This window comes from Chelonia mydas, chromosome 5 (genome assembly GCF_015237465.2).
Source record: "Chelonia mydas isolate rCheMyd1 chromosome 5, rCheMyd1.pri.v2, whole genome shotgun sequence".
In the NCBI taxonomy this organism is placed as follows: Eukaryota; Metazoa; Chordata; order Testudines; family Cheloniidae; genus Chelonia; species Chelonia mydas.
The window spans coordinates 60,386,166-60,409,999 of record NC_051245.2 but is presented as its reverse complement, the minus strand read 5'-3'; the positions used below and the strand labels follow the sequence as shown (position 1 = coordinate 60,409,999).

At 40.4% G+C, this 23,834-nt stretch overlaps 1 protein-coding gene across 1 annotated transcript in view; it reads left to right on the top strand.

The window, feature by feature from the left end:
* PCSK1 (proprotein convertase subtilisin/kexin type 1) overlaps positions 1 to 23,834 on the top strand; it is a 40,544-nt gene that overhangs the window by 8,321 nt on the left and 8,389 nt on the right. The window contains 10 exon segments of the mRNA XM_037903271.2: positions 605 to 751; positions 1,876 to 1,952; positions 3,770 to 3,858; positions 6,991 to 7,163; positions 9,623 to 9,835; positions 12,184 to 12,284; positions 14,383 to 14,552; positions 14,555 to 14,615; positions 16,193 to 16,350; positions 19,501 to 19,634. Of these exon segments, the coding sequence (XP_037759199.2) occupies positions 605 to 751; positions 1,876 to 1,952; positions 3,770 to 3,858; positions 6,991 to 7,163; positions 9,623 to 9,835; positions 12,184 to 12,284; positions 14,383 to 14,552; positions 14,555 to 14,615; positions 16,193 to 16,350; positions 19,501 to 19,634 (1,323 nt within the window).

The following is a 23,834-nucleotide window of genomic DNA, read 5'->3' as shown; positions in this document are numbered from 1 at the left end:
GCATAGGTGGGTCATGTTTCCAAGAGATTTTCCACTGAGGTAGTAAATAGGAAATTGTGATCCAGCACAGTCCTTCATAATCAACCCATCATTTTAATTCCTTCCATTTGCTAATTGTTTTCCACTAGCTAACCTGGACATCAAAGGAGAGACAATTTAGAGAAAACACAGCTCCTCATATCCTGGGTGGCTTCAGTTTGGTTCTCAATGGGTGAAAGAGAACCAACCTTTGTAGATTTGACTAATAACTCAAATATCCAAGGATCATCCAGCATATCCTGCTCCTCAATCTCCCTTACTCCTGTTATCAGACACAGGATGCCCTTTTCTTACCTAAGATATCTTTTGAGAGCATCATAAGTCATATGGTGAACGGAATGAGGGAAGTTGGGTAAGGACAGGGAGGTTTGTCAGTATCCCAGCTATTTGAACAGGCCAATCTTCCTTGATTTTTTGTAAAACTTGGGTGGAATTTACAAATTCTGGTCACACTCAAACCAAGGTTGATTTAAAGCACATTTGTAATATGGCTCAAACACAGCTTTGAACAGGTGTCATATGAATGTATAAATGTTAAAATGCTTACTATCATTTTTCCCCCCAGCAAGATACAAGGGTGACTCCATCTCTGCCAAAACTGGATCTCCATGTTATTCCTGTATGGCAAAAAGGGATTACAGGCAAAAGCGTTGTTATAACAGTGCTCGATGATGGCTTGGAGTGGAATCATACTGACATATATACTAACTATGTAAGTTTGTGCTTTAAGAATGCTGTAGAATAAATCAACCAATTGCAGATGTTTATATACAAACATTCTTTGGCTTTTTCTCTGTTCAGTAAGACAGCTCCCACATGACAGAGCAACTGAAATACTCATCCCAAGCATAATTTGGACCCTGGCCTGTATCACTAGGAATTGAGTAATAAGCTCACCAGGATAGTGGGTTCTTCAGGGTGGTTTAGTCCCTGGGCATGTTTAGACATCATGGTTTAATGCTGAATTATTAAAATTCTTTTAGCCCTTTGCGGATTTTATAATCACAGCATCATAGAAATGTAGGGCTGGAAGGGATCTTGAGTGCTCACCAAGTCCAGCCCCCTGTGCTGAAGCAGGACCAAGTAAACCTAGACCATCCCTTACTGGTGTTTGTCCAATCTGTTCTTAAAACATCTGTTCTGATGGGGATTCCACAACCTCCTTTGGAAGCCAGTTCCAGAATTTAACTACACAAAAATTAGACTGTTCAAAATTGTTGTCATTTCAAAGATTTCTTAAAAGATCCATGTTTAATTTTGCCAAAAAAATGGAGAATTAAAAAAATATTTTTGAAGATGTTATGGAAATGGTTATTTTTTTTACTGAAAACAGATAGTAAACAAAAAACTTTCACCAATTTTTCATGAAAAAATTGGTTTTGAAAAAAGCCACTTTTCATTTAACAAAAACTTGTCGTTCAAAACAGCTCTGACTGTGAGTATTCCTTAATTAAATGTTTGTAAAGTTATTTAATGATAAATAAACCATCCAGTGCCCTTCTTCCACATATCCCAATACCTTTTTTTGCAGGCCTCCCCACACTAGCCTTCCAACATCCAAAGCTTTAATAGCAAGAAACCTTTCCCACGTGCATGCTAGTCAATACCTGTTCTAGAAGATTAATTTAAAGGTTATGTACCTTTATTTTATGAAAGCGAATTGTTCACCTAAACATCAAGAATGATGACTAACGCTGAGGAGAAAGTATACATTAAAGTTGATGTCACATCTATCTATCTAATTATGCCATCACCTAGTATAGACTTCAGAAACTTTAAAACTTGTTTTAGAGGATATTTTCTCATTGTAACTATAAAGTCTATTTTTTAATTTAGGATCCCGAGGCAAGTTATGATTTCAATGACAATGATCACGATCCCTTTCCCAGATATGATCCAACAAATGAAAACAAGTGAGTAGCCTCTCATTTTGTGAAAAGAAACAAACTAATGAAGTATTATGCTGTGCCTCAGAACAGGCAAATGCACAGCTCTTCACCATTAACCTGAGAAATATTTGTACTCAGAAGGACTATTACATGTAAAAGGGAAAAAACATTATGGTATTTTTGTGCATATTGTATATGGACATTGAATAAGTTTCCAGATTAAGATGAGTTTTTTCAATTTAATTTCCACATTATATTTTGAAGCTCTCTTCTTCATATGGTTCTATGTATAAAGCACTGATAACATATTTGTAATCTCAAGGGAACAATCTTTTGGTGTTAGTGCTAATGAATTATAGGGCATACCAATCTGACTAAGCAGACTTTGTACTCAGTTATGCCTGTAATGCATGGCCTTGCACGGGGGGATGATGAGGAACTATATCTGCCCATCGGAGGGCCTCTGGGAGGGACTGTGTCTTAGGCACTAGGGAAACATACCCACCACACCATCCCTTGTGAAGGTGCAGCAGGCTCCCTCCTACATACCTGGCCACTTATTTTAGTGGAATGTTATAGCATTTTGTGGCAGGGAAGGAATGAAGAATCTTTCCGCATGACCTCCCTACAACCCACCTCTCCTCTGCATAGTGAAACACCATAGTAGTTCTGCTGCACCTAGGTCCTTCCATGATAGTCTAGGGAGAGAGCTGGTCCACAGAGAAGAGAACAGACCTCTTTACAAGCTGTAGCACGGAACAAGTTAATTCTGTAAGCCAGTTAGGATGTCACTATTTAATAATGATACAATGAGGAACTGCCACTCTGGTTCCCCACTGTCTATCAGGCATACGGTGACCAGATGTTCCAACTTTATAGAGACAGTCCCGATATTTGGGGCTTTTTCTTATATAGGCTCCTATTACCCTCCACCCCCGTCCCAATTTTTCACACTTGCTGTGTGGTCACCCTAATTAGGCACAATGGTAGCATCCACATCATGAATTCATTGGTATAATAGAAATAAAGTCACCAGAATGGGAAGTTATCAGAGAATAAATGTTCTATGATTTTGGAAATGAATGTCTCTGTTTTGCTACAGCATTTATGTATCAGTAGGAGGCCATTATCCTCTTATTCCAATGACATTATCTTTTAAATCTACCTGCATTACCTCTAATCTTTATTAATATGTAAATGGAATTCCACCCAGAAGCATTGAAGCATTTCATTGCAACCAAACTGTAGTACTAGATAAAGTAACTCTGTATAGTTATGCTGTCTTGTTAAGCTTTGAAGGGTAGGAATCCTTCATGGCAAAAGATTTTTCATACAAAATATCTTGTTAGAGGAATCATTTCACAAAGATGAAGATATTTGTTTATTTTAAATACTACGCAGTTGTATCCCAAAATAAATTAAACATCTAAATTTTTGCTTAAAAGTGGCTTTTTTCATGATTATTTTTAAGGGATTTAGCATTCCAAATTTGCCTTACTATTGCAGTCTGTTATAGCAAGTATGGTACAACTCATGGTAGACATTGTAACAACATGATCTTTCTATTGACTTCAGCGGGGTCTGGATCAGGTTCTTAGTGCCTCATCCTGATGATCCATTGATCATGGGATGGTTCGAAATTATGATTGCCAAAGCCTAAGTACAAAAAGCGCCTTCTTTTCCAAATGGACATATTTCCAAACCTATTTAATATTCAAAGAGTTCACATCTCGATGATGAAAGAATGCACCAATTCTAGAAGAACAGTGACAAGTCTCTCTGTAGGTTAAATAAATGCACTAAGTTATAGTATGATTTAAATGGTCATTTACTTTATCCAGACATGGAACACGATGTGCAGGAGAAATTGCCATGCAGGCCAATAACAAGAAATGTGGTGTTGGTGTGGCATACAATTCCAGAGTTGGAGGTAAGAAACCAAACAATAATTTGATTTAAACTTTACTTTTTCTGATGTGAATGGAAACAAAGTTAAGTAAGGGACTGGTCCTGCAAGGTGCTGAATGCTCAGTTGGAAGTGCTGAGCACTCTGAGCTACCATCACCTTGAGCTGAGTGTGCTCAGCCTGTCTCAAGAGGCATTCAGAACCTTCCGGTATTTGGTTTCATACCAGAAATAGTTTAAGTTGCTACATGTATATTGTCCCAAATCCAGAGCAGTCATCAGTTTCTCAGGGTTTGATTCATAATATAATTATTGGTTGCAACTAAATAGAGGGCTATATTTTTAAATAAAGGACTGGTGGGTTGGTATTTAATTTTGAACAAAAATAAATAGAACCTGCGGAGAGAGAGAGAAAATCCAGTTTCCTTTATTTAGAGTGTTTTGTTCCTGTCTACACAGTTATATAGAAAGGTCATGTCAGTCAAGGTATTCATATTGCTGTGGTTTACATTTCAATTGCTTGTTTCTCCACTTCAATAACATGTTAATTTTGAAAACAGGTAAAGTCTTGTTTATCTGTTAGTCAACACTGCCCTTTTTTTAGAATGGTGTCTGAAAGTCTAGTTTATTACAGATCTGTGAAATAGACATGATCAAAATATCAGTTGCTTGTGGTTATTTAGCACAAAAGAAAATAGACTTGTAAATTTGTAGTTTTTCAATTTAACATTTTTTTTCCCTTGACTCAAATGGGACAGCTGAGCTGGGATTGACAACTGTGATTACTGTTCTCACCGTTTGAGTCCTGTTTTCTCAGAGGAGTTTAGAGCTGTCACAGATGTCATTTTCCTGTCCGCCTTTGCCATTCTGCTTTATGCTTTCACACACTGTTTAAGTAAAATATCTCACTCAGAAGAAGACATCAGGGATCAAATATTCAAAGCAGGGCGAAGGGATGAAGCTGCAAAAATGTTGAACACCCACTGTACCCACATTTCCAAGCACTTGCATATACAAAGAAGGTTACTTCACACCTGTTTGCATGCGTTATTATGTGATTTGCAAATGGAGAGACAGGTTTTTACTGGTACACTTCTCCAGGAAGGAATGCTCTTGTTTATTTTTCAAATATTTAACATCATAACTCTGGATGTTCTCATTATCCATATAAATGTCCAATCCTGTTCTGAATTCTGTTATGTTCTTGCTCTCATTGAAATAATGTAACAATGAGATTCACAGGCTTATTGTGCATTGTTTGAAAAATATTTCCTTGTATCAGTTTTAAATGTTACATTTCAATTTCATTTATTATATACATGCACTTCCCCTCCTTTATTTTCTGTAGAAAAAAGAAATATGGTTTATCCCATATGCCATTTAGTAAATGGAATTTATTTATTTACACATACATCACCACAGCACTGTTTCTCTGATGCTGCATGGAAATCAAATGATTAAGAAGTTGTATTTTATGAAGGACTGGGCTGAGAGTTCCAACACAGTGAATGTGATGCTAAAAATAGCTGTCTGTCAGGCAGATACATGTATCTGTCTGAAATTCCTTTTGCTTTTGCCTGCTTTTGAATTCATGAGGCTGATGATGGGAAACAAGCATGTAGAAGAAAAGGGAAAGGCAAATGTATGGACAAATACTATGATACTGCTTACTGGTGAAAACTAATTTAATGAAAAACCCATTGCAATAATCATATCCCTGAGTTTATTTTAAAAACAAACAGAATTTTCAGAGAGAATAGAACCGAAACAGCAGTTTTGCTTTAATTGTTTTTCACTAGTGCGCTGAGGATATAATTGTTTGTTCTTGTATTATATTACAGGTCTGTACAGCTGCCTTTATGTCTATTGGTGCTCTCACAGTGTCTATACTAGCTCCTGTGTTCTAAGTATTTCATTGCATATTACAGTCTCAGGCCCTAATCCTGCAGTCAGTTTCCTTTTTTTGTTTCTTAACAATGCAAAAGAAGGAATCAAAGCCTGAGGTTTGGTGGGTTTTTTCCCTCCTACCATTAGAAATTCAGATCTTGTCTGTCCTTCTTTGGAAAAATGTATGCGAATTTCTGCACTAGAAGAATTATAATCCATAGTTCAGCAACTGCCAGCAATGGTACAGCTTCTCTGGTACTAAATCGCTAGCGTAGACAGAGTCCAAGCATTTTTATCATTGTGCCATGAAAACCTGTTCTGAATCCTCATTACATTAGCAGTTGTATTGTTGCTACCATTGCTGTACAACTGCTGGAATTGTGCAAAAGTTCCCCACCATTTCTAACATAGCGAACAGTGTTAGCAATATTGGGAGTTCTAGTGCAGATGAGCCACTGGCTGCCGTTGGAATTTGGGGCATTCTGGAGATCCTGCTCTGAGCAAGATTAGATGACACGGTTCTAATGAAAGTGTTAATGGCTGGCTATCACTGGGGCTTCCCATATTGTTCACAATGGTAGAAATTAACTAGTATTAACAATGCTGGGAAAGTTCTGCAATATTCCTTTGTGTATTCAGGATTGGATAGCTAGTGAAACAATAACACCATAAAAGACAAGCTTAGTAACTGAGAGGGGGAAGGGATTCTTTAGTCAGAGTGTTTAAAATTCTTCATTTTAAACAAAACTTTTAAACTCAAAACTTTTAAAGACAAAAGACTTTTAAAAACTCTATTTTTAATAATACCTATTTAACTTTTGAAGACAAGAAATCTTTGTTAAAAGATGAGAGAGAGAGAGAGAGGGAGAGAGAGAACTTAAAATAAGAGGATCCAATACATCTGCTATGAGACATTCAGGAGGTTCTCCAGAAAAACACACTGTAGACCAGATTTGTTCTTTTTTATATTTCAAGGGTAAAAAACAAACTGGGGGAGGGGGAACTCTCACAGTCCTTCTCTGTAGACTTTAAAAAGAAAAATGGGGAGAAATAGTGGGGCACAGTCCAATTTTTATAGGGTCACTTTTAATATTTGTAAAATGCCCTGAATTCCTCAAAGGAAGGATGATACATACGTGAAATGTTTTACAATGATATTATAATCTTGGACCAGGATCCCATTGTGTTAGGTGCTGTACAAATAGTTAACAATGATAATGTAAAGGAAACATGAAATAGATTCATTCTACCTGTTTTTTTTTATTTTAAGGTATAAGAATGCTGGATGGAATAGTCACTGATGCAATTGAAGCCAGTTCAATTGGTTTTAATCCAGAACATGTAGATATTTACAGTGCAAGCTGGGGCCCTAATGATGATGGTAAAACTGTAGAGGGACCTGGCAGGCTAGCACAGAAGGCTTTTGAATATGGGATCAAACAGGTAAGCTGTCTAATAGGTAGTTAAATTGAAATACAGCCCAGCTTGCAGGTAAAGATCATAATTTAAAATGGTGCTTGGGGTTAGAAAATGGCAATGGTTCTTTGTCTATTTCTTGCTAAAGCGTTTTGCTCATTCAAACAGATTTGAGAAACTGAATCATTCTTTAGAAGGATATTAATATAAAGGTTCAGCAAAATTTCCCAGCTGGGACCTGACTTTTGAAAGCATTCTTATAGTGTTCTGCTTTCAAGAGGTTATTCTCTGCAGACTAGCTTTCCTTCTTCATCCTTCCTTTTGCTGCTTTTGTGCCTCCCTTCCCCCACCTCCTCTCTGTCTGCTTGTTTTGCTCTGAATAGTAATTGGATTTCTGCACAGAGGCTCCTATAAAAATTTAATACAAAGTGTTCACTTCACGAATATTTCATTTTATAAAATGGTGATGCGTTTTAGCACTGTGTGGATGGGTTGTGTTATTCTGCTACTTGCACTATGTTAATTGCATTATGCATAACCTGATCCAATTAAAATGAAGATGGTAGGAATGCATGCTGGAGAATACTGAAAGCAGCGGCTTTTAAATTCTCTTTTATGTTATCCCTGTAGATCTGGTTAGAAGACAAGTGGTGTGTTGAATGAGAGTGCTGGGTACACACACAAAAACGCAGACACATAAACACCATCCCCACCTGTTAGCCAGGAGGAGGTATCCAGACATCTAAAGGTGGTCTAGAGATAGTGTTGACAGGAGCATGCAGCAGAGAGATAAATGGAGAAGAGAAAAAGAGCCTGAAGCAGAGCCTGTGGAGTTGTAGAAGAGAAGGAGAGGAGTCTGGAGAAAAGGGAAAGGCCAAGAACAGCAGAAAGAGGGACAGAAGAAGGGGGAGCCTGACAACTGCGGGAAATTCTAACCAATGAGAAAGGTGTTGGTAAAGGAGAGATAGAGATGGGGAGGGAGAGGAATGGAGGTCTGAAAAGGGAGAGAGGAAAATTGAGTCCCAGGGGAGTAGGAAGGGAAGATGGACAGAAAGGGCATTGGAAAGAGTAAGGAACCAATGCCCCTGAAATCAAGGGCCTGGGCCTGGGCCTGGACCTGGGAAATCAGGAAATTTGCTTGGTGAAGAGGACAGCATTTTTTCAAGGTTTATTTTGTACCAAACTAACCCATTAGGGACCCATCCTGCAAGGGTGCCCTCAACTGAGTGCCCTCAACTCCCATTCAAGTCAGTCAGAGATGACAGTATTCAGCTAGCTTGAGGACTGGCCCCCTAGATCTGGATCAAGCAAAGCACTTACGCACATGTTTAACCGTAAGTACGTGAGTAGCCCCATGAGTATTCCTGCTGAAGTCAATGGAGTGTCTCATGTGTTTAAGTGTGTTGCTGGATTGGAGCCATAGTTACTAAAACAAGTTATTATTTCATTATTGTGATTTCCAATGGAGCCACCCTGACAACTCTAATAGGAAGAGTGTTGCTTGTTTTTCTATTTTTATTTTTTATTTTGAGATTGCTACAATTGCCACTTGGCCCTTGAACCAGCAATGTCAACGTTGATTAGAGGGGATTAATTGATGATCTGCTTTTCAAGTTGCTCTCTATAATGAATGTACATAAATTAATACTGAATTAGAAATGTCAGCTTCTGCTTTGCACATTAGCAGATACTCTCCACTGAAAGTCTACAAGAGTTTAAGATGTAATGGCAAATACTTGTTTAAACTAGTAAAAGCGTGGCGTTTTTCATGCTGCTCCAGCTCTCCACATCCCTAGTTATCAGCATCTTTATAGCTGCTACCACTTTATTATACATTGAAAACTGGAATAGGAAGTGGGAGCAATTGTGCCCTGAGACTGATGATTGGAAGCCCACAGACTTGGGAGTGATGAGTAGACTCTCCAATAAAATGAGCTTATGGTTTTGCAGTTTTTCATCAAGTAAATGCCAAACTGTAAAGGGCATAATTACAAAGGGAGTTGGGTGGAAATGTCATCTCGCACATCAGACATATCGCTTACCAATATTACTGTGATCACAACAAATGCAAATGAAATTAACTCATAATGAAGTTCCATTCGTTGAAAAAAGTATCGCTGCTTTTTGTAAACACATTCAGTGCTAAATGTATTCACAGGGAAAAACCCCACAGCTACTGATCTCAGTCTCCTGATTTGCATCCAAACTGTATTTCCAGTGGACGTGGTAGATGCCCTATTAATTATGACATTTCAAACTAGACTGGACCAATCACAAGATGATGTACTATAGAGAGCAATCCTTCACTGGCAGGGAGATAGACTGGGACATATAATAGGTCTTTTCTATCTCTAACTTCTGTGATTTATATGAACAATTATTCTTTATCACCGGTGATCATTTAATTATGTGGATTTTTGGTGGGAATGTATTAAAGAGACTGTAGACTTTCTTCCTCATGATAATCATCCCTTTCTTTTCCTTAGGGCCGAAATGGAAAAGGTTCAATTTTTGTATGGGCTTCTGGGAATGGTGGTCGTCAGGGTGATAATTGTGACTGTGATGGTTACACAGATAGTATCTACACTATATCCATCAGCAGTGCTTCTCAACAAGGTCTTTCTCCCTGGTATGCAGAGAAGTGCTCCTCGACACTGGCCACAGCCTACAGCAGTGGGGATTATACTGACCAGAGAATTGTAGGTTGTTTTTACCAGATTTATAAACATGCTTGAGGAACACATGTAGAATTGTTTTATATATGAAAACAACAAAGCAGAAACAGCTTTTAGAGGCCAGATTTTTAAGTGCTTCATTTACTTATGCTTTATATGCCTAATACTGTCATGATGGAACCCTGGAGAATTAGCACATTGAAAAAATGGTTGCAACCCTTTAACGTCCCTTAATTTTAAAGCAATAACTACATAGTACCATCATTTCATTACAGTTGATCTCTGAAATTATACGCTATTTAAATGTGATAGAGGTTTGATATGATATCTTACAAAAGGGAAGATATTCAGAACCACATCTCATCTATCTTTGTGTTGGAAGAGTCTCAACAAGTGAGTGGGGTCTGACCCAAAGCTGGTGAATCATAAAAATACAAAACTATGGAGGGTTCATACCGTCAGAAAACAGAAGGAAAATTCACAAGTGTAAATTCATGCTGAACTTAGCTGGAAGAATGTATGCTCTTCAGAATTCAAACGTGTGACATCAGGGGTAATTACCTGTTAGGAATATAGACAGATCCAAACCCCTACTCTAGACCTGAAGGCCTGAAAATCTGGGGAAATTCAGGGTCAGATCTGTTGACCGTAACTCAAGTCCATTTCTAGTTGGGACCTTGACCTTTTAACACAAACATAAATGTGCTTCAGAATATTGCATTCTCTGCTAGTAAGAGGATCATTGTATTTTCAGGTATGTGACCTTTGAGACCAGAACAGGATTTAAATCTAGCCCTAGATTCAACGATTTTTTATTTATTTATTTATTTATTTGCATCTTCCTCTCATGAGATGAAATCTCCAGGTGTTAGGAAATCTCTAAGAATTTCCACTGCCTGTGATTAACAGTCAGCTGGCCTAAGTGCATATCATCAGCACTAGAATGGTTGAAATTTTTTGAGTTGAAAAATTCTCTACCCCAAAATATAGCTTAGTCAAAATCAAAATTTCCAGTGGAAAAATGTCAATTCTGATGGGAAATTTTGGTTTTCCTGGAAGAATTTCAAAATGAAAATTTTTACTTCTTTGACACTTCAAAATGAAATGAAAATGATAATTTCCCTCCAACTTAAAATGTCATTTCATGGCACAGTTGAGTCAGCAGGAATGCCTCAGCTGTATCCCCTCATTATCCAAGATAGGAGGCAGCTGGCAGGGCATTCTCTGTGAGGACTCCAGGTCTCTGGAACTTGCTCCCCACCTCGTCCTTTGTCTGAAATAGCCTGAATTTAGTGACTTTCAAGAGACGTTGAAGGGGGGAAATGTGGTTTTCCAACCATCTCTAATTTTCCAGACTCTGTTGTTGATTGTGCTAGATGTTCAACCCTTTTGGTGCGGCTCTGAGCACGCTCCACTCCCACTGACTACAGAAGGAGGGAACTGCTCAGCACCTTGCAAATGACGCTCAGCAGGAGGCAGAATTGGGCTCTATGTCTCTTTCATTATTTTTTTTTTATTGTGGTAACACATAGAAGCCACAGTCAAGGCTCAGGATCCCATTGTGTTAGGTGCTGCACATTATATATATAATGTGCAGCACCTAACACTGTGTGTGTGTGTGTTTGTGTGTGTGTGTATATGTATGATATCCTGCAAAATATATATAATAGTCCCTGCCATAAAGAGATTACGTGTGCTAAAGTAGCATTTAAATAACTATAACACCAGCTCTGATCTGGTTGATGATAATCTTACCGTGTACTGCATAGGGGGAGGTTAAATTAACTTTTCATTTCAGTAGGTCAAAAGAATGGCCTTCCAAAGTGGCTTCTCTGCAGCTGAGATGTAAAGCTCTCAGCATATCCACTTTCATATATTGCACGCACATGGGCAGAGGAATTAGGTACTTCATTTTCAAATAAAATGCATGTTTCATTTACAAATTATAGTGCTTCTGCTGAAGAGAAAGCAGAACGCTACTACTAATCCTGTGAGTAATTTTTAAGCAAGCAGTAATTTTAAATGTTCTAGACCAAACACAATGATGGGTTTTTATGATTCACAAATGAGTCTGAATCACTTATTTTTATATCTCTCAAATCTCAGAATAAGGCAAGATATTCAATGTGGGAGTACTTTGTTCCAATACAAGGGATTTTGATACAAAAATTATAGTTGAAATAGATATAGTAGGAGGAGTAGACTGAATTATCCTCAGATTTAAGCGTCCATTATTTTGTTCACTGCTGGAAAGTTTTTCTACGGTGAATTAAGGTGCACTGGATAAAGGATGCATAACTATGTGTATATGTGTGGATACAATAATGCTTATTCAGCTTTTTCATGTTAATATTAGCCATGTTTTCTTCCAGACAAGTGCTGATCTTCACAACGAATGTACCGAGACTCACACTGGGACCTCTGCATCTGCTCCATTGGCAGCAGGGATTTTTGCTCTAGCTCTTGATGCAAAGTAAGACTTCCTAAACTCTCTACTTAGGTAGTCCTCTCATACTGTGACTGTACAAAAATGGCACCATCTCACTCAACAGGTCTGCTTCCTGTCAGTTAGGTCTACTAACTTTAGTGATAAAAATAAGTTAGTAGTCCTTTTAACCCCTGCTAGCCAGGCAGATCAACATAGATAAGATAGGGTGAGCCTGGGGATTCTGTTTCATTCTGGACATCAGCAACAGTTTGTTTACTGAGGGCTTATCTACACTGCCCTGCAGTTTGGACTGTGGAGGTGTGAATAGCCTTGTGCACTAAAGTGCTATGTGATAACTCCCCCATGTGGAAGCAGCAGGCACAAACTAAAAGGTTCCTAGTTCGCATTGCCATCACCTTCTTCAAACAGGAGTACATTAGTGAGAACTAAGAATCCTTTAGTTCTTGACCATGCATCACATAGTGGGAGTGTAACAGGGTGCGCTTACCAAACTGGCACCTCCTGCTGGCTGTCTTGGGAATTAGCTCTGTGTGTTAGCCCTCTTTGGGTGTGCCTTGCCACCATCACTCCTGCTCTAGGGTCCACGTCTCTCCAAGGACCATGACGCCCTCTTCAGTGACACAGCCCTCCAGCCATGCCACACACTGTGCTCCCCCCTTCTGGGGGACCTGCAGTCTGCTGTTCAGCCACTTCCCCTAGTTGCTACTGCAGCAAATTGTCTGGTCACTTTCTCGTGGCCCCAGCATCCTCTTTGCCCTTGCCTCAGGGCCTCTGCCTGCAAACCCCAGCAGCCAGCCAGGAGCTGTCTCTCACTCTCCTGGTTCCTGCTAGCAGCACTGCTCTGTCCAGGGTGCTGGCAGTTCTCTCAGCTCTCCAGAGACACAGTCCTTCCTCCCTGGGCTCCCAGCAGAGAACTGCCCTCCTGTGCCCTGCAGCTCCCTTTTTGCAGCTCAGCCCTGATTGGCTGCTCCTTTCAGCCCTTCTCTGATTGACTGCCTCTGGTGCAGCCTCCTTAGGGCTGCTTTTAATCCCTTTTCTGCCAGCAAGGGGCAGCCCCCCATCACAGGGAGTTACAGTGCAGAACTTTGGTACACACTGCTATTCACACCCCCTTAGTCCGAACTTCAGGGCAGTGTAGACATTGCTTAAGTTCCAGTCAGTTACCCATGAAGGCAATGGGGTTGCACATGTGTCAGTGAGCACCTACTCTGAAGACAATAGGGTTGCACAGGTTTAAATGAGGTGCTAATTCAGACTGCAGAACCATTAGTGCTAGTGATGATGCATGAAATAGAAAGCACCCAAGCCTGATTCTCTAGGCAGGTGTACACAGCAAATTTACAGTGGTGTATCTGCACCGATGCAGCTGCAACGCTTCCAGTGAAGATGCTCCAAGCCGATGGGAGAGAGCTCTCCTGTCGTCTTAATAAGTCCACCTCCACAAGAGGCGGTAGCTATGTTGGTGGGAAAAGCTCTCCCGCTGACATAGCGCTGTCTACAACAATGCATAGGGTGGCATAACTACGTTGTACAGGGGGTGTGAATTATTCACACCCTTGAGTGATGTAGTTATACCAAAGTAATTTTGTAGTGTAGATCGGGGCTCAGAGAACAATGCTGAGTTTGCAGGTCTGGTAGTTAGAAAAAATGTCTTCGAAAAATCATGGAACTTCACAACAGCGTTTTCACAAAATCCCTTTTCAGAGAAGAAATGCACTGTGAGGGAGGAAGGGATGGTCCAGTGTTTAGGGCACTTGGAAGTCCTGAGTTTAATTCCCTGCTTCACCAGAGACTTATTTTAGGCAGGTCATGTAGGGCCAGATTTTTAAAAGTACTCAGGTACCTAAATACATTTAAAAATTGGTCCCTTAGTCTCTCTTTGCTTCAGTTCCCCATCTGTATAATAGCCATAAAAGTACTTCCATATCTTGGAGTTTTGTTGGGATAAATACATTGTGTGTGAGGCTCTCAGATACTACAGTAATGGGGCATGGGTGCATATAAGCACCTAACAGAAAAAGATTTTGCTTTTTCAACATCTTTGTGTGTGTAGAGTAAAATTATACCATTAGAGAAAGCTGACTGACAGTTTTGTAGGAATTAACCAGACTTTTTTAAACAGCCCTAATCTAACCTGGAGGGATATGCAGCATTTGGTAGTCTGGACTTCAGAATATGACCCACTGGCCAACAATCCTGGATGGAAGAAGAATGGAGCAGGGTTGATGGTGAATAGCAGATTTGGATTTGGATTGCTTAATGCCAAGGCACTGGTGGATTTAGCTGATCCTAAATCTGGAAAGGAGTACCTGAAAAGAAAGAGTGTATAGTAAAGGACAACAGCTTTGAACCTAGGTAAGAATTTGCATTGCAATTAATACCTCATATCAATTTATCTGTCTCTAATCTAAGGCAAGAAGATAGTATCTTGCACAAATTTGTCCAACAGGTATAAATGAGAGTGAGATATTTAATTTCAGTTTCTTTGGTTTTGCCTTGCTCTATTTCTCAGGAATCCAGGGAGTGGGTGAGTAATGCCCCATCTATTTGTTTTATGTAGTTCAGTGTAAGACTGCTGCAAAATACTAAGATCCATGATTCAATGAATGAAGATTCTGTCTGCAGGTGTAACCAGCATCTGGATGGATGACACTGCAGGACTATTAGCACTGTTATGCTAAATCCAACCAGTTAAGATGAAGAAATACAAGAAATAGCCCTGATATAGTTTAACTTGTTTTTTCTAAATTGTTCCTAAAATATTTTTTTCTGTAACATATGTGACATATATCCCAAACATGACAGTGTGATATAAAGGTTGTATCCGCAGCACTCGTGATAACTGCATAACTCACAGTCATCCTGCTGTACCTATGTACACAACCATCCCAAATGCACTCTGATAAAACCTCATATATCATACCTGAAAATATTTCCTATATATTGCACATAGACTCAGTATTAATAGAGGCAAGCCATAATGACGCTCTCATTAATTAACTTGTTTAATCAATAAGGATCTTTAGACTCTCTTATTTTTGGTTTTCACAGGTTAATTTATGGCTTTGCTGTTTGAAATAAAGAAAGTTATAACAAATTTTTAAATCACATCATCTAAGTGCACCATGTAAAAGTATATTACAGCTATGTGGTGTTTTACTTCTTGGTAACCTGTTTATTTATGTTGTTTTTATTATAGTGCTTTTTTAAACTCTCTTGCCTTTTTTCCCCAATCTGTTCTGTTTTCCTTTGTGTTTTGAATTTAATACAGAGAGCTGACGTGCATGAAACTTATTAGTTAGGTATCATTACTGCAATCCTTTTATGTTGCATTACAAAAACAAAGCTCGCTAGCTCCTACATTTTTAATGCATTGTGTGGGGAGGGATTCAAGCACCAGATTCTCATTAAAGTTAATGAGAATTGTACAGAGAAAGCCACGCACAATGCTTTGAAAATGTCGGGAAGGTGTAGGCTCTATTCTAGGAATGATTAGAGGGCTACAGTCGCTGCAGCTTTTTCCAGCCATTGTAACTATACAATAATATTCCTGCCGGTGATTTTACTGAGGCAAACAACATGTACATCTGATACACTCATGTGATGCTGGTTTTTTAAGAGAATGTCTTTTAGGAGTCTCTTGGAGAGCAGTGTAGACATTAAGACTTGAAAGAACATATTGATTTTCCCGCTTGCTTGCTTCCGTAGTGTGTGGAAGAAATCAGGCCCAGTCGGTTTAAACAGTTTGGCTGATTTCTGTATTTTGTGTGCACTCAGAGCTCCCGGGGGTTCCACTGGCAGTTTGGGATGAACAAGGAGTGCAGTACATCTTCCCCCCAGTCTGATCGTTCATGATACAGGTGTAAAATGCATCCATTGGACTTTGTGTAATAAGCTAGTAGGTAACCAAATAATCCCTGTATCTTTGCTAGGTTATTAAGAGCAAACGGAGAAGTAACCATTGAAATTCCCACAAAAGCTTGTGAAGGGCAAGAAAATTCTGTCACATCTCTGGAGCATGTGCAGTTTGAAGCAACGATTGAATATTCCCGCAGAGGTGATCTTCACGTCACCCTCACTTCCCCATCAGGTACAAGAGGCAAACAAATGTGTTCAAAGAAATGATTAGTTTCTGCTGTTGCAGTGTAAGACATTGATTTTATTAATCTTTATATAAAAATCACTTAATCTCCCTGTGTTAGAAACGGCTGAATACATTATAGGAAAAGTAATTACTTCCAAAAAGGTGCATGCTTGGTGTGGTGCTCAGGGATCTCTCAGCGCTTCAGGTGCTTGCAAAATCTCTGCTTTCTTCTATGTCCAGTTCCAACTGGCTGTGCACATCTGCAGGCACTTCAAAGCACCTTGCCCAGACTCTGTCTGGGAAGCTCAGCCTTAAAGGCCCAGATCCTCATTGCTACTCCTGGAGGAAGCATGTGGTGAAGGCAGGAATTTGGCTGCCTATGCCCCACTATCTACCTCCTTGTCTTTTAAGTTATTCTTGAAAGCAAAGACCTCAAAATGGTAACTGAAAATGATAACTGAAAGTAGGTTTGCCACCCATCCAGGTTTTCTGAGGATTGTTCCTTTTGTGAGGTAGCTGTCCTGAGAATTCTGTAAGGATGCTCAGTAGATACTGCCAGCCTCTCTACTTTTACCAGCTTCAGAATCACTCCAGAGTCCCATTTTTTGTACCTCAGAGGTAGCAATCATAAAGGAAAATTATATTGCAGGGTTGGAAACAGTGATTGGTTAGTTTTGAGGCATCATTTTCTGATGTCCCTTATTCCAGAGACAAGACTTCTGGGTATAGTGTTCCAGTGCTGAGGGTGTGTAGCCCATTTTGGGGGTTTCTGTAGGCCACCAGCTTGTAGTTTATGCTTTGTAGGGGCCAGACAATGACTCAGTGAGTCAAAGGAGCTCTGGGATGAGGGTGAGCAACTGCATCTCCTGAATGGAGGCATTATGTTTGTATCAGGCACCTAGATATTACAGTGATGGTTGCATTAAAATATATATAAACAAGTAATCTTAACTTTGCCTGAAATGACACAGGGTTGAGGGGTAGAAATTTAATATCGTCTTTGAGATCAGTGTTATCTAATCTGAGACCACAACACTAAACTGCATAATCCTAATCATATACTTATTGCACAGTATCGCTAGAAGGCAGAGTTAGGGTTCTTTGGGTTGTGCATTTGCACCCTTAACTCATTTGGATTTCTTTCAAGTATAACCTTACTCTGAATTTCCTAGTTTACAATGTCTGTTTTTATTGCAACATCCCTGAAACATATTTTACTCTAAATTACTGAGCCATACTCTCAGCACTGACTCCATCTTAGTTTAGTTTTTGTCTGGGAATAGATAGATAAGAAAACTAGGGAAATACAACCTACATGGAGCTACTATAAGGTGGATGCATAACAGATTGAAAAAACTTCCCAGAGAATAGTTACAGTATTTCATAGTCAACCTGGAAGGGCATATCAAGTGGGGTCCCATGGGATCTGTTCTGGTCTGGTTTGTTCTATATCTTCATCAATGATTTAGATAAATGGCATAGAGGAGTACACTTATAAAGTTTTTAGAAGATACCAAGCTGGGCAGGGTTGCAAGTACTTTGGAGGATGGGATTAAAATCCAAAATGATCTGGACAAACTGGAGAAATGGTCTGAAATAAATAGGGTGAAATTCAGTAAGGACAAATGCAAAATACTCCACTTAGGAAGGAACAATCAGTTGCACACATACAAAATGGGAAATGACTGCCTAGGAAGGAGTACTGCAGAAAGAGATCTCGGGGTCCATACTGGATTACAAGCTAAACTATGTAGTCAACAGTGTAACACTGTTGCAAAAAAAGCAAAACATCATTCTGGGATTGTATTAGCAGGAGTGTTGGAAGCAAGACGCAAGTAGTAGCTTTTACTCAGGCCAATACTATAGTGAAAATGCCTTTCCCCTGTTACAGCTCGTCACCATGGTGTTACAATGTAACCCGGGCCTTGCCTATACATAAAATTTAGGTCCACATAGGTACTTTGCTCAAGGATATGAAAAAAATCACCTCCTGCATGGCATAGCTACAGTCTACACTAACCTAACCCCGGTGCAGATTCAGCTAGGTTGATGGAAGAGTGCTTCCGTTCAACCTAGCTACCGTCATCGATCAGGGAAGTGGTGTTCCTACAGCAATAGAAAAACCCCTTCCATCACTGTAGACTGTGCCTGCACTATGGGTTACACCAGCATCGCTACGGCAACATAGCTGTGCCACTAACGTCCCCATACTGTAGACTTGGCCTGAGTATGAGGCTGGTCTACACTTAAAAGTTAGGTCAGCAGAGCTACAGTGCTCAGGGTTGTGAAAAATTCATACCGCCAACGTAACTCCTGAACTAGACATGGCTAGGGCAACAGAAGAATTATTCTGACAACCTAGCTGCTGCCATTTGGAAAGGTGGACTAACTACGCTGATGAAAACCCCTTTCTGTTTTTGTAGGAGGTGCCTGCACTTCAGCACTACAGAAGTATGGCTGTAGTACCACAGGTGTACCGCTGTAGTGCCATTAGTGTAGACATGGCCTAAGATACACCCCACACTCATTGAAAACACAGTGATAAATTCTGCTCTCATTTACGCCCATGCAAACTTTGTGAGCAGAATTTGACCCACAGAGGTTAAAGTGGGGAAAGCTTTCCACAGTTCTGTTTTTTATTACTGAATGACATCATAAGGTAGGAACGCATGACATGCCCTTCCTAATTCCTACAAGCTCTTCCCTTGTGGGTGTATGTTCCTGTCTGTTAGGGTGTGAGATCCTTGCTGGTGTGATTCTGATACTCCATTATATCTCCTGGATTAACTGCAACCCTCTGTAGTAAATACTGCTTTGAAAAGGGTTTAACAGCTAATGTCCAGAAGTAACATTGTCCCATCCCATAATCAAACCAAAAGCAAGTGTAACTGCTCCAGGTGATAGTAGAGTGCAGTTGGTGGTTTGATAGTATGAAAGATAAGAGAGCCTTGGATCAACAGTCAAATGGTCTATTCAGTCTTAAAGCAAACATGGGTATTGTTTAACGAGGTGGGCAGTTCTTGATGATAGGCAAAAATCTCTACAAGGTGATGAATGGAGAGCAGATATGAGGGGAGGATTTACAGGAGCTGTAGTTCAACAAAGTCAATGGACGCTCACTAACTCCATTAATGTTTGTTTGTTGCACTAACACAGGAACCAACACTGTCTTACTGGCTGAAAGAGAGAGAGATAAGTCTCCCAATGGTTTTAAAAACTGGGACTTCATGTCTGTTCACACATGGGGAGAGAATCCAAAAGGCATTTGGACTTTGAGAATTACTGATGTGGTAAGTATACGTGTGTGCTAATTAGCCAAGTGTATGAGTTGGGGACATAGACCAGTGGATCACTAACATCATCCAGTATGGAGAACAGCTGGAGTTTGTTCAGTGAAAAACTAATTTATTTAAAAACAAAACAAAACATGCACTTGGATAAAAGTGGAAAAGGACAGGCTAAAGAGATAGAAACTCAAAAGATTGGGCCAAATTCAGCTGTGTAAAACCAGGATAACTTCATGGAAGTTTCAGAGTAGCAGCCGTGTTAGTGTGTATTCGCAAAAGGAAAAGGTACTTGTGGCACCTTAGAGACTAACACATTTATTTGAGCATAAGCTTTCGTGAGCTACAGCTCACTTCAGCAGACGCATTCAGTGGAAAATACAGTGGGGAGATTTATATACATAGAGAACATGAAACAATGGGTGTTACCATACACACTGTAACAAGAGTGATCACTTAGGGTGAGCTATTACCAGTAGGAGAGCGGGGGCGGGGGTAGGAAACCTTTTGTAGTGATAATCAAGGTGGGCCATTTCCAGCAGTTGACAAGACGTCTGAGAAACAGTGGGGGATGGGGAGTGGAATAAACATGGGGAAATAGTTTTACTTTGTGTAATGACCCATCCACTCCCAGTCTCTATTCAAGTATCCAGTTTGCAAATTAATTCCAATTCAACAGTCTCGTCGTTGGAGTCTGTTTTTGAGTTTTTGTTGGAGGATGGCAACTTTTAGGTCTGTAATAGAGTGACCAAAGAGATTGAAGTGTTCTCCCACTGGTTTTTGAATGTTATAATTCTTGACATCTGATTTGTGTCCATTTATTCTTTTACGAAGTGACTCCTCCAGTTTGACCAATGTACATGGCAGAGGTGGCATTGCTGGCACGTGATGGCATATATCACTTTGGTAGATGTGCAGGTGAACGAGCCTCTGATAGTATGGCTGATGTGATTAGGCCCTATGATGGTGTCCCCTAAATAGATATGTGGACGCAGTTGGCAATGGGCTTTGTTGCAAGGATTAGGTTCCTGGGTTAGTGGTTCTGTTGTGTGGTGTGTGTGTGCTGGTGAGTATATGCTTCAGGGTTGGGGGGCTGTCTGTAAGCAAGGACTGGCCTGTCTCCCAAGATCTGTGAAAAGTGATGGGTCGTCCTTCAGGATAAGGTTGTAGATCCTTGATGATGCGTTGGAGAGGTTTTAGTTGGGGGCTGAAGGTGATGGCTAGTGGCATTCTGTTATTTCTTTGTTGGGCCTGTCCTGTAGTAGGTGACTTCTGGGTACTCTTCTGGCTCTGTCAATCTGTTTCTTCACTTCAGCAGGTGGGTATTGTAGTTGTAAGAAGTGCTTGATAGAGATCTTGCAGGTGTTTGTCTCTGAGGGGTTGGAGCAAATGCGGTTGTATCGTAGAGCTTGGCTGTAGACAATGGATCGCTGTGGTGTGGTCTGGATGAAAGCTGGAGGCATGTAGGTAGGAATAGCGGTCAGTAGGTTTCCGATTATAGGGTGGTGTTTATGTGACCATCGCTTATTAGCACCGTAGTGTCCAGGAAGTGGATCTCTTGTGTGGACTTGTCCAGGCTTGAGGTTGATGGTGGGATGGAAATTGTTGAAATCATGGTGGAATTCCTGAAGGGCTTCTTTTCCATGGGTCCAGATGATGAAGATGTCATCAATGTAGCGCAAGTAGAGTAGGGGTTATTAGGGGATGAGAGCTGAGGGAAGCGTTTGTTTCTAAGTCAGCCATAAAAATGTTGGCATACTGTGGGGCCATGCGGGTACCCATAGCAGTGCCGCTGATTTGAAGGTATACATTGTTCCCAAATGTGAAATAGTTATGGGTGAGGACAAAGTCACAAAGTTCAGCCACCAGGTTTGCCGTGACATTTTCCGGGATACTGTTCCTGACAGCTTGTGTCCATCTTTGTGTGGAATGTTGGTGTAGAGGGCTTCGACATCCAGAGTGGCCAGGATGGTGTTTTGAGGAAGATCACCGATGGATTGTAGTTTCCTCAGGAAGTCAGTGGTGTCTTGAAGATAGCTGGGAGTGCTGGTAGCGTAGGGCCTGAGGAGGGAGTCTACATAGCCAGACAATCCTGCTGTCAGGGTTGCCAATGCCTGAGATGATGGGGCGTCCAGGATTTCCAGGTTTATGGATCTTGGGTAGCAGATAGAATACCCCAGGTCGGGATTCCAGGGGTGTGTTTGTGCGGATTTGTTCCTGTGCTTTTTCAGGGAATTTCTTGAGCAAATGGTGTAGTTTCTTTTGGTAACCCTCAGTGGGATCAGCCCCCAACTAAAACCTCTCCAACGCATCATCAAGGATCTACAACCTATCCTGAAGGACGACCCATCACTCTCACAGATCTTGGGAGACAGGCCAGTCCTTGCTTACAGACAGCCCCCCAACCTGAAGCAAATACTCACCAGCAACCACACACCACACAACAGAACCACTAACCCAGGAACCTATCCTTGCAACAAAGCCCGTTGACAACTGCGTCCACATATCTATTTAGGGGACACCATCATAGGGCCTAATCACATCAGCCATACTATCAGAGGCTCGTTCACCTGCACATCTACCAAAGTGATATATGCCATCATGTGCCAGCAATGCCCCTCTGCCATGTACATTGGTCAAACTGGAGAGTCTCTGCGTAAAAGAATAAATGGACACAAATCAGATGTCAAGAATTATAACTGTCAAAAACCAGTTGGAGAACACTTCAGTCTCTTTGGTCACTCTATTACAGACCTAAAAGTTGCCATCCTCCAACAAAAAAACTTCAGAAACAGACTCCAACGAGAGACTGTTGAATTGGAATTAATTTGCAAACTGGATACAATTAACTTAGGGCTTGAATAGAGACTGGGAGTGGATGGGTCATTACACAAAGTAAAACTATTTCCCCATGTTATTCCACTCCCCATCCCCACTGTTCTCAGACGTTCTTGTCAACTGCTGGAAATGGCCCACCTTGATTATCACTACAAAAGGTTTCCCCCCCCCCCCCCCCGCCCACTCTCTCCTGCTGGTAATAGCTCACCTTAAGTGATCACTCTCGTTACAGTGTGTAATGGTAAACACCCACTGTTTCATGTTCTCTATGTATATAAATCTCCCCACTGTATTTTCCACTGAATGCATCCGCTGAAGTGAGCTGTAGCTCACGAAAGCTTATGTTCAAATAAATGTGTTAGTCTCTAAGGTGCCACAAGTACTTCTTTTCTTCATGGAAGTGCAACTATCAGCAGAATTTAGATTTTAATAATTTATCATGCTGTATATACTCCTCATATGGCTGAAGAATAACCATTTAATGCAATTTTTATGTGATTTTGGAGTGGAATGTGTAGTGGCTTATTTGCAAATTGGTTTCCTGGGGAGTAAAGCACAAGGAGAGGTCTAGTCTCTTCTTGGTACATGTGCATAATTTTCATAGACTCAAAGCTTGTGAGTCTATTTAATTCCTGTTGACCTCAGAGAACAATTCTGATGTATATCTTCCCCTATATTGGCTCTCAAGTAATGAATGATCCACAAGGATTATAGCTAAGAAATCTAGAGATATATAATACATGTTTACTAAACCATATGGGAATATAGATTACAACAGTGAGAGGTTTGAGGAGAAAGCTGCTTGGTAGATGACTGAGAAATCATTCTCTTCAAAGGGAGAGCAATCAAACCAAGCTCACTCACCTATCGAGAATTGCACTGAAGTAGTTTGGTAATAAGCTTGTCACTAAGGGCAGATCCTATCAGGTGCTGAGTGCCTCCTATGAGACATATGAGTATCCAACCACTTTGGTCTCTAAGGTCTCTATGGTCTCTATAGAAATCAGTGGGAATTGAAGGTGCTCAGCACCTTTCAGGATCTATCCTTTACACCTTAGTCCTGGAAAAGGAACACTGATTCTGTTTTTCTCCGTGGGACATCTTTAATTGGAGGATCACCATGTAGGGAAATAAATGGTGCATTGTGGAATGAGAGGAACTTGTAAGCAGCAGGGTAATGCCAAGCACATAGCAGGTGAAGAAGGCAGGCAGAAACAAACATTATTCCTACACCGGGAGGTAGTGTTAATACTACATGTAGGACGGTGTAGGATTGTCAGATAATCCCATGGTTAGAGGTGCCCCTAATCAATAGCTCATTGTAACAAGGCATAACATTTCTTGGAATGTATATAAGAAGAGCATTTT